The sequence below is a fragment of the Dendrobates tinctorius genome, unplaced genomic scaffold (genome assembly GCF_039654945.1).
Source record: "Dendrobates tinctorius isolate UK_male_01 unplaced genomic scaffold, ASM3965494v1 ptg000117l, whole genome shotgun sequence".
Classification (NCBI taxonomy): domain Eukaryota; kingdom Metazoa; phylum Chordata; class Amphibia; order Anura; family Dendrobatidae; genus Dendrobates; species Dendrobates tinctorius.
The window spans coordinates 14,008,654-14,024,570 of record NW_027361785.1 but is presented as its reverse complement, the minus strand read 5'-3'; the positions used below and the strand labels follow the sequence as shown (position 1 = coordinate 14,024,570).

The 15,917-nt window shown below is 40.8% G+C and overlaps 1 protein-coding gene across 4 annotated transcripts in view; it reads left to right on the top strand.

Annotated features, from left to right (window-relative positions):
* Positions 1-15,917, top strand: part of CAMKK1 (calcium/calmodulin dependent protein kinase kinase 1) — a 433,796-nt gene that overhangs the window by 235,188 nt on the left and 182,691 nt on the right. For all 4 annotated transcript variants that reach the window (XM_073590582.1, XM_073590580.1, XM_073590579.1 and 1 more), the window contains one exon: positions 2,408-2,461. In XM_073590582.1, coding sequence (XP_073446683.1) covers positions 2,408-2,461 — 54 coding nt within the window. The remainder of the gene's footprint in view (positions 1-2,407; positions 2,462-15,917) is intronic.

Here is a 15,917-nt window from a genome sequence, read left to right as displayed (position 1 = left end):
CCGACACCATGGTTGTCCATTTCTTTTGTTGCATCGCTAATTACCATTGGATCTAGTTGTCTTTTGCGTGTTTTTTCTTTACTCTTTACTACATGGCAATGGACTATATAAACTGGTGCGCAACTCCCTAAAGGTTTTGAGTGCAGACAGTTTTAATGGAGTTCAATGTACAGTAAAGTTGTGAATATAAAGCTAAACAAGGTCAATTGTTCCTTTTATGGTAAGTTGAAAAAAAAGAATGGAAATGCAAAGTGTGTGTAATAGTTACCAATTTGTTCTAATGTGAAGGGAAGACAAGTATAATCATTAGAAAGTTATGTCAGAGCATGTTCACACATTGCATTATTGTCTGTGTTTTATTGCAGTAGTTTACAGTAACAGCAAAATAAATTCGATTTCTAAAATCTCATTCACATGGTTATTCCTTGCGTTTTCAGACCTGCGGTGCATTTTTTAGGAAAAAAAAAAGCGCAGTTTGTCTGGCCTTTCAGCGTTTTTACTGCAGTCTTCCCCATTGACTTCAAAATTAGTTGGCAGCAAAAATATAATAAAAAAGCCACCAAAACCTATATTAAGTACGTGCATAATTTCTGCTGTGGCTTTCTGACCATAGTTTGCACGTTTCATGCAGAAAAGAAATGCATAAAAAAATCTACATACGAACATACCCTAGTAGTTCTCTCGTGAGCTCACTAGTCCAATGAGTTTAATTTAATTTTTGTTGATCCACAGGTAGGCAAAAGCCCCAATGAGGCAGACAACAATGGTCCCATAATGGGGGAAAGTTAAGCAGAGTCTAGTACCCAGACCCTGCAATACTTATTTCTTTCAGAAAGGTAACCAGACCCTTCTTGAACTTTTTGAGAATTGATCATTACAACATGTTGTGACGGAGAGTTCCATAGTCTCACTAATTTTTTTTTTTTTTTTTTAAGATTGCTGAATTCTTTTTAAATTTAGCGAACAGTATGAGTCGTAGAATGTTCTCACTATATTTAGTTTGCCTACAGGGCTATGTGTCTTACAACTAAGCACCTTATCCTCGGTTCACCCATGCAGCCACTTGCTGTAATTCCATTAACCCTTTCCACTAGTTGGCTTTCTAATCCATATTCAGTTTCTAATTGTTTATGCAAATAGAAGATATTTCAACTGTATGTTTACAATAAAGGAATTTAAAAGGTTTGCTCACGATAAGACACAATTTTGTCTGTATTTGAGACTCTGTTAGGGTTCTCATGTCCAGTAGTGGTCCATTAGAACGGATCCAGCAGCAATCACTTGACAAAAGTTGTGCAGGCACAACTTTCTTTGTCCGGTTAAAAAAAAAACTGATTTCAATAGGATTAAGGTTTTTTAACGCTGAAGTCTATGGAAAATGGATCAATTAATTAGCCATCCATTTTTCTTTGATTTGTAGCGGATCCAGTAAGAAAGAGAACGGATCCGTTACAAGTGAAAGATAAACAGATCGCTCAGTAAAGGATCCATCAATGTTAAGAAAATGGAGCCAGCAGAGATCAGTTATTTAAAAACACCCTAAAAAGTTGTATCTGCACAACTTTTTTTGCCAACGAATTGCTGCTGAATCCGTTCTAATGGATCACTACTGAACATGTGAACAGAGCCTAAGGCTTGATTCATAATTGGTCTCCCAACTCATTTAAAAGGTGTTTAGTGGTGTTCTGGTTAGTGCTGTGTACAGACCTTCTGTTCCAAATCTGACAGACCAGTTTTATAGATCAAATTTATTGTGGCAGTAAAATACCAAAAGAATCCTTCCCTAAATTAATTTAGAAAATACAATTCTCTAGAATGTATTTATATGAATTAAGATTTTCCTTCAACGGATACAAGCAGCTCAGCCTAATTTCTAATGCTATACATAGTCACCATTGGAACTTTGAGTTCTGTCTGTTCGGCGCTTGATTGTTGAGGGTCCCGTACTTTCAGGAGCATGCTGTAGTTTAGTAAGTCCAGCAACAGACTTTTCATGTGCTATGTTCTTGAACACTCCATAGTCCCATTCTTTGGCTTCTGTGATATATGGCCTTGCATGGTTTTTCAGGGCACGGTGACTGCACTTAATTAGGGTTGGACAATTGAAGCAGAAAGTTTCCAAAATGACTTGTATAACAATATGGTGTCCTATGATAATGGAAAGTTAAAGAGCAATGATTTTCTGGTTATGTTTGTGCGTGAATATACATTTGCATTTGAAATAGATCTAGCTATCAGGATCAGCCTGTGTGAATCTTGGGAACCTCTGTGGATTTGTCTAGTATCAGCTTTTTCAGCTATCGGTCTTGTGTGTACCTGGCATTGTCTTATCTTATCCATCTGTTCTGTGATCCCATAGTGTTTGGAATGTGATATGCAGCCGTATTAAATATATTTTTATTTCTAGGGCTCATACGGCGTTGTGAAACTGGCTTACAATCAAAGTGATGACAAATATTATGTAAGTAATGCCTTATCAATGATTGTACAAAATGAAAATTTTGTCTGTTAATACTATCTATCTAAATTTCAAGTGTTACAATGAATGAAGAATATTGTATGCATTGAGAAAAATAAAATGGTGCACAATGGGAAACCGTTATTGGTTTGTGTAAAATGGTAGAATTAAATATTCCTTTTGAGATGATGATTTATTTGGTAAAATTGCCCTCTAGTGTTGTCCAAAAGTTTTGTTAAACATGTGTTTAGTGTCCTGAAGTGTATTTATGTGCACTGCTGTGTCCATTATCCACTTACATCAAACACAGTAGTTTGGCATGGTCACACCTAGATGCTTTCTTCTACTATCTTGCATTGAAAGAAGCACTCCCATTAAAAAATTTTTCCTCTTAATATATAGCTGTCATCATATTATATAGCACTGTATCCTTACAATTGCTCATTTTGCCCTTCTACCCAGCTAAATACTCTCTTTTCCATTAAGTCTATGGCATCACGTGATTAAAAACTGACTAGCTGAATATTTCTAAGCTCTATGTAGAAATAGGAAGTCAGTTTTCCCTGTATGAGGCAAAAGTCTATGGCAGGGGGATGAGGGAGCAGCTGGGTCAGGAGGTGAAGAGGGGGATGATAAATGCAGGGACAGGAGACTTCCTGTTTCCAGACCAGAGGAGATTTAGCTTGGTAGAAAGGCAAAATGAGCACATGTAAGTACACAGTGCTATATAATATGATGGTTGCAAAATATTAAGAGGATAAAAACTTTCATGGGAGTGATAGTTTAAGTAGAAATTGAAGCAAAAGGTTGTCACCTCCATGGACCCGCTTTATGTGCCAACAGAAAATTATCTATTGTTTAAATCTGATTTTGTTATAATTTTTTTTTTAATTATATTGTAAAAAAAATAATACAAATCTTGCTATTTTGTCATTGGCCACTAAATCTTATAATAGACTTATTCAGCCACATTGACATAGGTTGCAATAGATTAGCAGTGGCTCTTGACGTTCTACAGAAAAGCTCTATGGATATGCTCTGATCAGAGAGAGGAGGGTGAGCTCTGACCATTAACTATTGTGAATCCTGTGTTATAGAGGTTTTACCATTCATTGTAATCTTGTGTGTCATGACAGCAAGACTGCTGAAAAATTTTCTGTACAGATTAAGTAGTATGAGTCTAGAATTAGCATACCAAAACACAACAGAAAGAGATAATGACAACAACCCTACCCAAAGACAAAAAGAGGGATAAGGTGAATATACTGTATTGTATAAATATATTATTGTTACTTTTATTAAGCATATCAAAAAAAGTTTATTAATTACACATATATACAAAAAACATAATAGACAATGTGAGAATACTTGTTAAAAAAATAATACGAGTTGGGGAGAACCAAGAAAATGGTGACGCAGGAAAAATCCCATAAGGCCACAATCCTTCTCACTCTCCACCCCCAACGGCACAGCACCAATCTCCAAAGATAAAAGTTAGCATATACTGTAGCATGGACACTGTAGGCAAATATAGTGAAAATCAAGTAAAGAACAATATCTAGAGATACGTATCGACATAGCATCCTAAATGGGTGACAAACTAGTGGACTATGAAGTTCATATGAAAGTGATGTTGGGCCAAACCAACTTAGTAAACCACTGAATGATATACCGTAATCACTGCATAATACATTGCATTTCATTCTTGATCTAAATATATTTAATTGTTCAAAAAAGATATATTCACAATTGATTATAATTCCCCAGAAAGTGGGGATGGAATAGCCGCAATAAAAAAGCCAGGTATCAGTGCAAATAAAATAATTTCTATAGACATATTGATTATCTTGGGACATATTAATCTAAGTTGGGTTAGGCTTTGAGAGCACAGAACACCTCAAAAATTGTTGCACCACTTACTGTGGTTCAGTAATAACTAACTTGGCACTTTGTGAAAAAATGATAGTTCCATTTTATTGGCATCCAATTAAAGTGTTATTCTCAATGTTTTTGGCCAAATATCAGGCCTTCATCAGACAATTTCTTAAAGATTGCTGGATGCTCAGTTGAAATGTTCAATAGCGCTTTGAGTATAGCGACATGTGCCGCTGTCAGAGATTGTGCTGGAATGGTGATGCCTCCGGTATGCGGTATGCACCGCTTTGTGATGTTTGGCCGAAAACGTTTAGAATAACACTTTAATTGGATGCCAATAAAATGGAACTATCATTTTTTCACAAATTTGAGTGCCAAATTTGTTATTCTATATGACGGGCTGGATACCCTACTTGTGCACCATCCACGAACTTATTGTTTCCTGAGTGCGTTGCAGTTTTTTACTACTTACTGTGGTTCGTCAGGCGTTCTATCAGTATTAAAAATGGGGAGTTTCTGTATGTTGTATAAGCATAATAGAGCTCAACTACCTACCAAAATTATGTTTTGCTCCATCTGGCTAGCACAGTTGTGACGGCTGCAAAACACTGCTATCTCCGAAGGAGACTAGACAATAACCCATTGCTGAAACTAATAATACATTGTATATAATTCTAATGTAGATTTTTAATAAAAATAAATTTGATTGAACAATGAAAATACATTAATCCTATAATCCATCTTAAAATAAAGCGTAATATCTTCATCTTGAGACCGTTGAGCCAAACAGCTCACATGGAGACATTTGTTATTTTCCATTTTTAATATACTTGTGAGGCAGTGAGGTGAGGAGGATCATAAGTGAGGGTTGATATGTTATCCCCCAGGAAGCACATAGAAGCGTATTGAGGCCGCTGACGTGCATTGCAGTCACAGGCATTGTTCTGGCTGCAGTGCAAAATAAAAGTGTGGACCTGGTCAAGTTATTTGGCCAAGGCTACATTTAGGAAAACCCGTTAAGGGTTTTTATTTTTAGAGCGAACTACAGGATGGTAGTGGTGCGGTTCGCTCCCTCCAGATGGGTCTTACAAATTCCATTTGAAAACCCTGAAGTAAAGGAATGGGTGTGTCAGTCTTGGTTTGCAAACTGTAGAGCAGGTGGCTCTGCAACGTCTGGCTTGTGTGAAGTAACACGGAGCCAAAGGAAGCAAAAGCGCCTGGCACCCATGAGTGTGACAAGGCGGGGCAGTCGCCCACGGTAACCGGTCTCGAATTCGGACTGTCTTGACGCCCCAGCTGCGATCCAGAGGATACCATTTGCTTTCCATATGTGAGTTTCTTATGGACATTAAAGACATTTGCTTTGAACTCTGATGTGATCTCTGCCTATCTGTTGCACTGCACCAACCCCGATGCACTACATACTGTAGAGTTTCACTGTTGTTAGCCTGCTGCTCTAAAATTCTGCGGATGTTCATGTTGATGTGCCTAAGTGCATAGGTTTTCCTGCGAGAGACTTACACGAGAATCGTGCGAGTCTCTCGCAAGTGAGTATGAGCCCTTATAAAGATAATAGAACTGCACTTGGCTTCTCATCATTATATTTTATGAGGGCAGAGACAGTACAATTTTTTTAGGTTCCTGGAGTACCTCTTTAACTTAAAAAAAACTTGAAACTTACAGCTCAATTTAGAGGGAACCTGTCATTTTATTCATGCTGCTTGAACATCGGGCAGTACAAATCATAATTTGGCTGCATTATCGGAGCTGGGTCTGCTTTATTGTGAAACGCTATAGCGTTTCAGAGAAAATATATTTTGAAAAGCCGGCTGGGCACTATGTGTATTGGCTGACAAAATCAAGGTAGATACCCTGGTGCACTTATGTCTTTGACTGACAGATCTATCCCTATGCATACAGATAAATGGCTGCAATGGTCAACTAGACTCTGATTCATGCTTTCTGTGGTTCAGATGGCAAGTTCCCTTTAAATCATCTAATCTAGTATTATGCCAAGTGAACAATGAGAATTTGCAATATTTCAGATTAGATCGTGATATGGACATTCAGTTTAAAATGTTATGTGAAGAGCCTTAGACAGATATTGTTTCCAACATACCGTAAGTATGGACGTATGTCTGATGACAAACTGAAGTTCTAGATATAGGGTTGCTATTGTTCTTCTGCACATTCAGGGGTGAGATTTCATGGCCAGCTCATTTATGTGCCTCTGGCATGATTCCTACTTTGCACAGAAATGATCATTATTATGTATTTTACTATCCTATTACTGCTCAAAATATTTGCCAAGCTAGCAGCTGTAAATCTGAGGCCGGAGCATGGTAATGAGGTTAATGCGTTCTTTTCTCTCAGAAAATATTATATGCTTTTCTAACCATATTGTTTTCGTTTTTTTTGTGTGCATAGCGCTGCCACAATGACTGTATGTGATATAACGGGCAATGTTAGGCAAGGAAGAGGTACATCAATTACGGTATACCAGCTATTGGGAGAGAATAATCATGATAGGAATCGTTCTTAGCACCAAATTGATAAATGTGGCTGCACAATTATTGGTAAATTTAGCACATTTTTTTAGTAGCACTACAGTCTCTAACTATGTGGCCGGAGACGACCCTTCACTGGTGGGAACGTTCACACTTATTTGTGACTTTTTAAAAATTCAAAGTTAAAAAATCTGAATGTGCCAGGGAATTAACTCTGTTATTAGGAGGGTAATAATTACTGATCAGGGGCTGGTAATCTACATTCTGGCACACACATGCAGTTTCATTAATATGTAAAAAAAAAGAGAGATAAGAACCATACAGAGAAAACATCATTTTTTCAGGGGTATTTGTTGATTATTTTTTTTTTCACTTTGCGCCATTGCTCCAAATTCATCAAAACAGGCACACAATGTTTGATGAATTGGCACATATCCAAAGAGCCTTATGATTTTCCTTGTTAGCATATTTTTAGACTAACAATGTCTAAACAGATTTTGTATTCAACTGCGGTACTAGAGTACAATTGTGAACAATTTTTAAGGCATTTTAAAAAGTTGCAAATTATAAATTAGGCTTAATCATTTGTATAGCCAATATTAGCCATAATGCCAAACAAAAAAAACACAGATGAAGCCAAGTAAAGTTAATGAATAAAGAAAATAGTAATTGTTAGAAATATTTATTTACTGTATTTTGCGGATTATAAGACGCACTGGATTATAATGCGCACCCTAAATTGTGAGGAGAAAAATAAGAAAAAAACTTTTGGTGGTGTTTCTTATAATCGATGCGTTTTATTGCTTAACGGGGGTGGTGGCTGCGGTGAAGCGGGGTCCCAGGGTCGCTGCTGGAGGAGGCAAGAGTGAAGCGTTGCTGCAGGCCACAGGCTGGGATGAGGGGGTGTTCCGATGAGTGCCGCTGCGTGTGTTCGGTGGTGCGGGGGCTCTGCCGACATTTTGTGAAAGCCCAGAGCCACCGCACTTACATGGTTTACTGTGCGGTGGACTCCAGGAAAATGGCTGCCGGAGGAGGCGCATGCGCAGATAGAGATCTCTGCACCAAGATCAGTAACATAGTAACATAGTTAGTAAGGCCGAAAAAAGACATTAGTCCATCCAGTTCAGCCTATAAAATTCTGTCAGAATAAATCCCCAGATCTACGTCCTTCTAAAGGACCTAACAATAACTGTAAGATACAATATTGTTACACTCCAGGAAGACATCCAGGCCTCTCTTGAACCCTTCGACTGAGTTCGCCATCACCACCTCCTCAGGCAGGGAATTCCAGATTCTCACTGCCCTAGCAGAAAAGAATCCCTTCTATGTTGGTGGAAAAACCTTTTCTCCTCAAGACGCAGAGAATGCCCCCTTGTGACCGTCACCTTCCTTGGTATAAACAGATCCTCGCAGAGATATTTGTATTGTCCCCTTATATACTTATACATGGTTAGTCGATCGCCCCTCAGTCGTTTTTTTTCTAGTCTAAATAATCCTAATTTTGCTAATCTCTATGGCTATTGTAGTTCACCCATCCCATTTATTAATTTTGTTGCCCTCCTTTGTACCCTCTCTAGTTCCATTATATCCTTCCTGAGCACCGGTGCCCAAAACTGTACACAGTACTACATATGCGGTCTAACCAGAGATTTGTACAGGTATAATGCTCTCATCATGTGTATCCAGACCTCTTTTAATGCACCCCATGATCCTGTTTGCCTTGGCAGCCGCTGTCTGGCACTGGCTGCTCCAGGTAAGTTTATCATTAAATAGGATCCCCAAGTCCTTCTCCATGTCAGATTTACCCAGTGGTTTACCTTTCATTGTGTAATGGTGATATTGATTCCTTCTTCCCATGTGTATAACCTTACATTTATCATTGTTAAACTGCATCTGCTACCTTTCGGCCCAAGTTCCCAACTTATCCAGATCCATCTGTAGCAGAATACTATCTTCTCTTGTATTGACTGCTTTACATAGTTTTGTATCATCTGCAAATATCGATATTTTACTGTGCAAACCTTCTACCAGATCGTTAATAAATATGTTGAAGAGAATAGGTCCCAACACCGACCACTGCGGTACCCCACTGGTCACAGCGACCCAGTTAGAGAATGTACCATTTATAACCACCCTCTGCTTTCTATCACTAAGCCAGTTACTTACCCATTTACACACATTTTCCCCCAGACCCAGCATTCTCATTTTGTGTACCAACCTCTGGTGTGGCACGGTATCAAATGCTTTGGAAAAATCAAGATATACCACATCCAATGACTCACCTTGGTCCAGTCTATAGCTTACCTCTTCATAAAAACTGATTAGATTAGTTTCACAGGAGCAATTCCTCATAAACCCATGCTGATATGGCGTTAAACAGTTATTCTCATTGAGATAATCCAGAATAACATCCCTCAGAAACCCTTCAAATATTTTACCAACAATAGAGGTTAGACTTACTGGCCTATAATTTCCAGGTTCAATTTTAGAGCCCTTTTTGAATATTGTTACCACATTTGCTATGTGCCAGTCCTGTGTAACAGACCCTGTCGCTATAGAGTCTCTAAATATAAGAAATAATGGTTTGTCTATTACATTACTTAGTTCTCTTAGTACTCGTGGGTGTATGCCATCCGGACCCGGAGATTTATCTATTTTAATCTTATTTAGCCGGTTTTGCACCTCTTCTTGGGTTAGATTGGTGACCCTTAATATAGGGTTTTCTTTGTCTCTCGGCATTTCACCTAGCATTTCATTTTCCACCGTGAATACCGTGGTGAAGAAGGTGTTTAACATATTAGCTTTTTCCTCGTCATCTACAACCATTCTTTCCTCACAATTTTTTAATGGGCCTACACTTTTACATTTGATTCTTTTACTATTGATATAGTTGAAGAACAGCTTGGGATTAGTTTTACTCTCCTTAGCAATGTGCTTCTCTGTTTCCTTTTTGGCAGCTTTAATTATTTTTTTAGATAAAGAATTTTTCTCCTTATTGTTTTTTAGAGCTTCAACGGTGTTTAAATGCTTTCTTTTTACTGTTAATTGCCCCTCTTACTTTTTTGTTTAGCCACATTGGGTTTTTCCTATTTCTTGTCCTTTTATTCCCACAAGATATAAACCGCTTACAGTGCCTATTAAGGATGTTCTTAAACATTTCCCATTTATTTTCTGTATTCTTATTTCTGAGGACATTGTCCCAATCAACCAGATTAAGGGCATTTCTAAGCTGGTCAAACTTTGCCTTCCTAAAGTTCAGTTTTTTTGTGACTCCCTGACATGTCCCCCTAGCGAAAGACAAGTGAAACTGTACAATATTGTGGTCGCTATTTCCTAGATGCCCAACAACCTGCAGATTTGTAATTCGGTCAGGTCTGTTAGATAGTATTAGGTCTAAAAGTGCTGCTCTTCTGGTTGGATTCTGCACCAATTGTGAAAGATAATTATTCTTGGCTATTATCAGAAACCTGTTGCTTTTATGGGTTTCGCAGGTCTCTGTTTCCCTGTTAATATCTGGGTAGTTAAAGTCCCCCATAACAAGGACCTCATTATGGGTTGCAGCTTCATCTATCTGCCTTAGTAGGAAACTTTCCATTATTTCTGTTATATTTGGGGGTTTGTAACAGACCCCAAAGAGAATTTTGTTACTATTTTTCCCTCCATGTATTTCTACCCATATGGACTCGACATCCTCATTCCCTTCGCTAATATCTTCCCTTAAAGTGGACTTTAGAGAAGACTTTACATAAAGACAAACCCATCCTCCACTCCGATTTTTACGATCCTTTCTAAACAGACTGTAACCCTGTAAGTTAACTGCCCAGTCATAGCTTTCATCTATCCATGTCTCGGTTATTCCCACTATGTCATAATTCACACCGTGGTCCAGAAATCCAAATCCTTGTTGTCTGCACCATCGTCTTAGCCAGTTGTTCGCATCAAGGATCCTGTTCCATCTCCTGGTACCATGCCCGTCTACTGGAAGGATAGAAGAAAAAACTACCTGTGCATCCAGTTCCTTTACTTTCTTCCCCAACTCTTCAAAGTCCTTGCAGATTGTCGCTAATTCCTTCCTAGCCGTGTCATTGGTGCCAACATGTATCAGAAGAAATGGGTGGACGTCCTTGGAACTGATGAGCTTTGGTATCCTATCGGTCACATCCTTGATCTTCGCACCTGGAAGGCAGCATACTTCTCTTGCAGTTATATCCGGTCTGCAGATGGCTGCTTCTGTGCCTCTCAGTAGTGAGTCTCACAACACTACCACTCTTCTTTGCTTCTTGGCTGATCTTTTTGTTGTCACTTCTGGGTGTTGCTGTGTGCCCTTTTCTTCTTTGCGTGCTGGTTGTGCCTCATCCTTAGGTGTACCATCGTCATCCTCCGCAAGGCCTTGGTATCGGTTTGTCAGTTGTGTGGTTGGTGATGTCACTATGGTCTTCTTGCTTCTTTTGGTCACATGGTTCCACTCGTCTGCTTTTGGAGGTTCTCTGACACTTTCTTCACCTTTTGTGATCAGTAGAGATGCTTCTGTTCTGTCTAGGAAGTCTTCATTTTCTTTGATAAGTTTCAAAGTTGCAATTCTTTTTTCCAGACCACACACCTTTTCTTCTAAAAGGGCCACTAATCTACACTTCTGGCAGGTGAAGTTGGATACTTCTTCTGGTCGATCTGTGAACATGTAGCACATGTTGCAGCTCACCATGTAGGTTGTCATATCTGCCATGTTGATCCTAGATCCTGCTGACTTGCTGCGTGTCTTCCTTCCTGTGTAATCTACTCAATCAGGCAAGCTTTCTTGCAATAATGTCCTAGAGGCAAAAATTTGGCGCGCGGTTCACCGATGCTTTCCAAGCAGCTGGTCCCGGCTGTATCCAACGATCCTCTTGCTTAGGGAGACTCTTCACTTTTCTCGGAAGGCACCTGGAGTATGCAAATTATCTTCCTCAAGCTTCAATCCCTGAGATCTCAGCCCTGGTAACTCCTCCTAAACCTCACCCATTACTCCTCCAGCATCTCACACAGCATCAGCAATACCTCCTGTACTGCACACTGTTCCTGAACACCAGCCCTGACAATAAAGATTATCCCCTACTCCCCTCAGTGACGGCGAATGGATGGATGGTATACATGAATGGATGGAATTATGGGATAGATAGATAGAATTTATCAATTGGATGGGGAGAAAGCTGTGAATGTATTCTTGTAATATAATAATACATCATGGTGCATATTTTGCTCTGGCAAAAATTAAGAGACCACTTCCAAATGTGCCGTTTGTCTGATTTTTCTCTTTATAGGTATATTTTTGAGTAAAATGTAAATTGTTCTTTTAGTCTACAAACTTCTGACAACATGTCTCCGAATTTCCAAGCAGTAAATTTCTGAAAAAGAGAAATGGTCAATATTTAAAAAAAAACAAAAAGCATAACAGTGCTTTCAGACCTCAAATGATACAAAGAAAATAAGTTCATAATCATTTAGAAACAACAATACTAATGTTTTAACTCAGAAAGAGTTCAGAAATCAATGTTTTGTGGAATAACCATGATTTTTAAAAACAGCTTCCATGCGTCTTGGCATGCTTTCACACTGCTTCTGGCGCAAAAATTTAGACAGTTCTTTGTTTGATGGCTTGTTACTATCCATCATCCTCTTGATTACATTCCAGAGTTTTTCAGTGGGGTTCAGTGCTCGAGAATGGACTGCCCATGACAGGGTTTTGATGTGGTGGTCTCTTAATTTTTGCCAGAGCTGTACATTACAATGGGAATACAGCAGTGTGTTGTGAATTCTCTCTCTGGCTTCCCTCTGGTGATTACTGAAGGTAGTAGAGCTGGTCAGATTGACAGAGGGGTTGCGAGTTCTCTTTCTGGACTCCCTCTGGTGGTTACTGGAGGTAGTGGAGCTGATCTGATTGACAGAGGCTTGCCACCTGATAATGAGGAAGACGATTGGAGATCTGGGGTTTCTGTTTGGGATTTAAGACAGCTGACTCCCTCTATCCCTGCTTGTGATTTTCTTCCTGTGCCCGTTGAGGTCTGATGTCTCCTGCTCTTTCCCTGCAGTGTTCAGCTAAGTGGATCATTTGTTATTTTGTTTGCATTTGATCTGGTTTTGTTTATCTCTGCTTTGTGCGCGTCAGCCAGCTCCGGCTGGGGCTGTACTGAATCACCGCCCATATGTTACTGCATGTGCCAGTTTATTTTGTCCCCTGTTATATTGGTCTCTTTTTTACTTTGCTTTCAGAATATACCAGAGTGCTGATATAGTGAGGGCGAAGCCGTGCGACTTCAGTGTTTTTGTGCATCAGACGTGTTGGACTTTTTGCAGGGTTTTTTGCGTGATTGCAGACAGTGTCTTTCCTTTCCTGTCCTGTCTAGTCAGTGTGGGCCCCATTGTTTGCTTAGTCTATTTTTCTGCCTGAGTTTGTGTTTTCATCTTGTCTCACCGACAATATATGTTTGGGAACTATCTATTCCTTTCGGGTCTGCTCCGGGGCAGTTTAGATTTCCCCTTTCTTGCTTTAGGCTTAGTTAGCTCTCCGGCTGTGCCGAGGCGTCTAGGATCATCGTAGGCACGCTCCACGGCTATGGAAAAATAGGGGCGTGGCCTGGTCATGGAGCAGGGCAGACGCACATAGAGAGAGCTCTTGCTTCCCAGAGCCCTTACAGCAAAGATTTAGCAAGCACGGGCAGTCCCCTGGCCTCTACATGAGAGATAAAGCCAGTCTTCGCTCTCAGGCACCACGGGAGCCTTCCTCCGGACCTGCTGACCCTGGAATTACTCGGTATCTAACAGCCCCAAGCAGCGTGGGAAAACAGACCAGACGTGCAGATATGGCAGCTGCTGAGGAGAAATCTGATGTGAGTGGCCTGAAGGCTGCACGCTTGTTTGCTGCTGCAGCCGGATCATCACATGGAGGACGCACACAGGGAAAACAAACACACAGAAAGTGCCAAGCTGGACAGAACAAAACTGGAGATAAGGTCGGGCCAGCTCCTGCTGCTAAACTATTAAAGGCCCTTTTACATTTAGCGATGCACCAGCGATCCGACCCGGTCAGGATCGCTGGTGCATCACTAAATGATCGCTAGTGAGCTGTCACACAGGCAGATCTCACAGCGATGCAGCAGCGACGCAGCGCACGATACTCATCTTTCACACACAGCGATCCTGGCGTCCTCCCGCCCGCGTCCATGCGTCGCTTGTCGTCACAGCAGGAAGCCCCAGCAGGAAGCTGACGGCGAGAAATGGAGCCGGACATTCTCGCGCGATCAGCGATGGACAGCGGGGGAGCCGGTCGGAGGTAAGTATCACACATAGCGATATCGCTAGCGATATCGCTATAACGTCACAAAATCGGTGACGTTATAGCGATATCGCTAGCGATATCGCTATGTGTAAAACCCCTTTTACTCTTTCCTCTGCTCCAGACGAATCTCTGAGGAGAGCAGGGTCTGCAGACAGCACACTTAATGGATCTTGTACATTTGACACTGGCATGGTGGGGATCAGCAGTGAAGCTACCCAGGATGGCTCTGAGACCCCTACAGGTTCTGGGGATTCCTCGTCCCTGACTATGAATGTAGGGGAACTTCGTGCCCATTTAAGTGCCATCCCCACCAAAACTGACATGGAAGGTTACATCCAGGGTTTGGAGGCAGTATGCAAGGGGGAAATTGGCTCCCTCAAAGAGGACGTATCCAACATAAATTCTGCCATCACTGTGTTAGAGGCTAAAGTGGATGAGCTATCTTCCCAGCTTCATACTCAGCAGCTACTTTTAGATCAGCATTCACAGAATTTTGATCTAGTTATGGACATGCTAGAAGACTCTGAAAACAGAAATAGGAGAAACAGCATTACACTGCGTGGCCCCACGGGACCTGATTTCAGCCCTACAGCATGTTTTTAATTCATTGCTGAGTAAATCCACGGATGAACGTATTGAATTGGACAGAGCTCATCGATCCCTGGGCCCAAGGCACCCTGACCCATTTAGATCGAGAGATGTAATTTGCAGGATCCACTTTTTCCAAATTAAGGAGGACATTATGCGTAAAGCTCGAGAAAACGACACTATAGACTTTAATGGCATAAATATTCAACTTCTAGCGGACCTCTCCCCTATAACTCTGGCTAAAAGAAGGGCTCTGCGACCTCTCCTGGAAGCTCTGCGCGTGAAAAACATTGCCTACACGTGGGGATACCCTTTTCAGCTACAAGCTTGGGGGGACACTGGCACGGTAATCCTGAGATCCCCGTCGGATCTCCTGGATTTCTCAGCGGCTCTGGGGTTGCCACCGGTCACCCTGGGGGAGTGGCCCCGTTTTTTCTCTTTTGGGTTCGGGGGAGTTCGAGGAGGTGGAAGAGTACCATCGGAACGTGGGAAGAAGAGGAGAAGAAATCTACGCCGTGATTCCGGTGGTCCCTCAGGTGACGCCTAAGCACTGAGGAGTTTGTCCTATATTAATCACTTGCTCTCTCCGCTGTCCTTTTCCTTGGGTCAGGGAATATTGGTGGTTTTCTATCGAGGGCCTCGTGTCCCGGGGTGGAGCCTTATTATGCATTATAGTGGTTTACTATAACTAGAAAAATTAGTCTACAGGGATCCTCATCACCTCCAAGTTGCCTCTGGTATTATGTTGTGTAGGGTATTTGGATCCAATACATAGCCAGTATAGCCTTGAGGCCTGGGGCACTGAATCTGTTTGGTTGTTTAACATGTATAATTAACTTGCTGTGGGGGCCTGGCTGTTCTCTCTGTTTTAGAGTCCAGTCACATCCCAAGTTAGGGTGTGTCTTTGACACTTCCTTCAGAGAATTTCTCTGCTTAATTCTTAGCCCGTAGGAGTAGCTACCTGTGGTCTAATAAGATGGAATATTCTGCTCCGTCTGAAATTTTTGTTTATTTGCTTCATACATTATATTCTGCTCTCTTCTATTTTTCCCTCAGAACTTCCTTCTATATCCTTTTTCTTAAGTGCTTTCTCTTCTTTACCCAACACCTCTTCCCCTCCTATCACCACCTAGTCCTACTACTGATTCTTGTACTAGTTTACAATGGCCACCTTGAA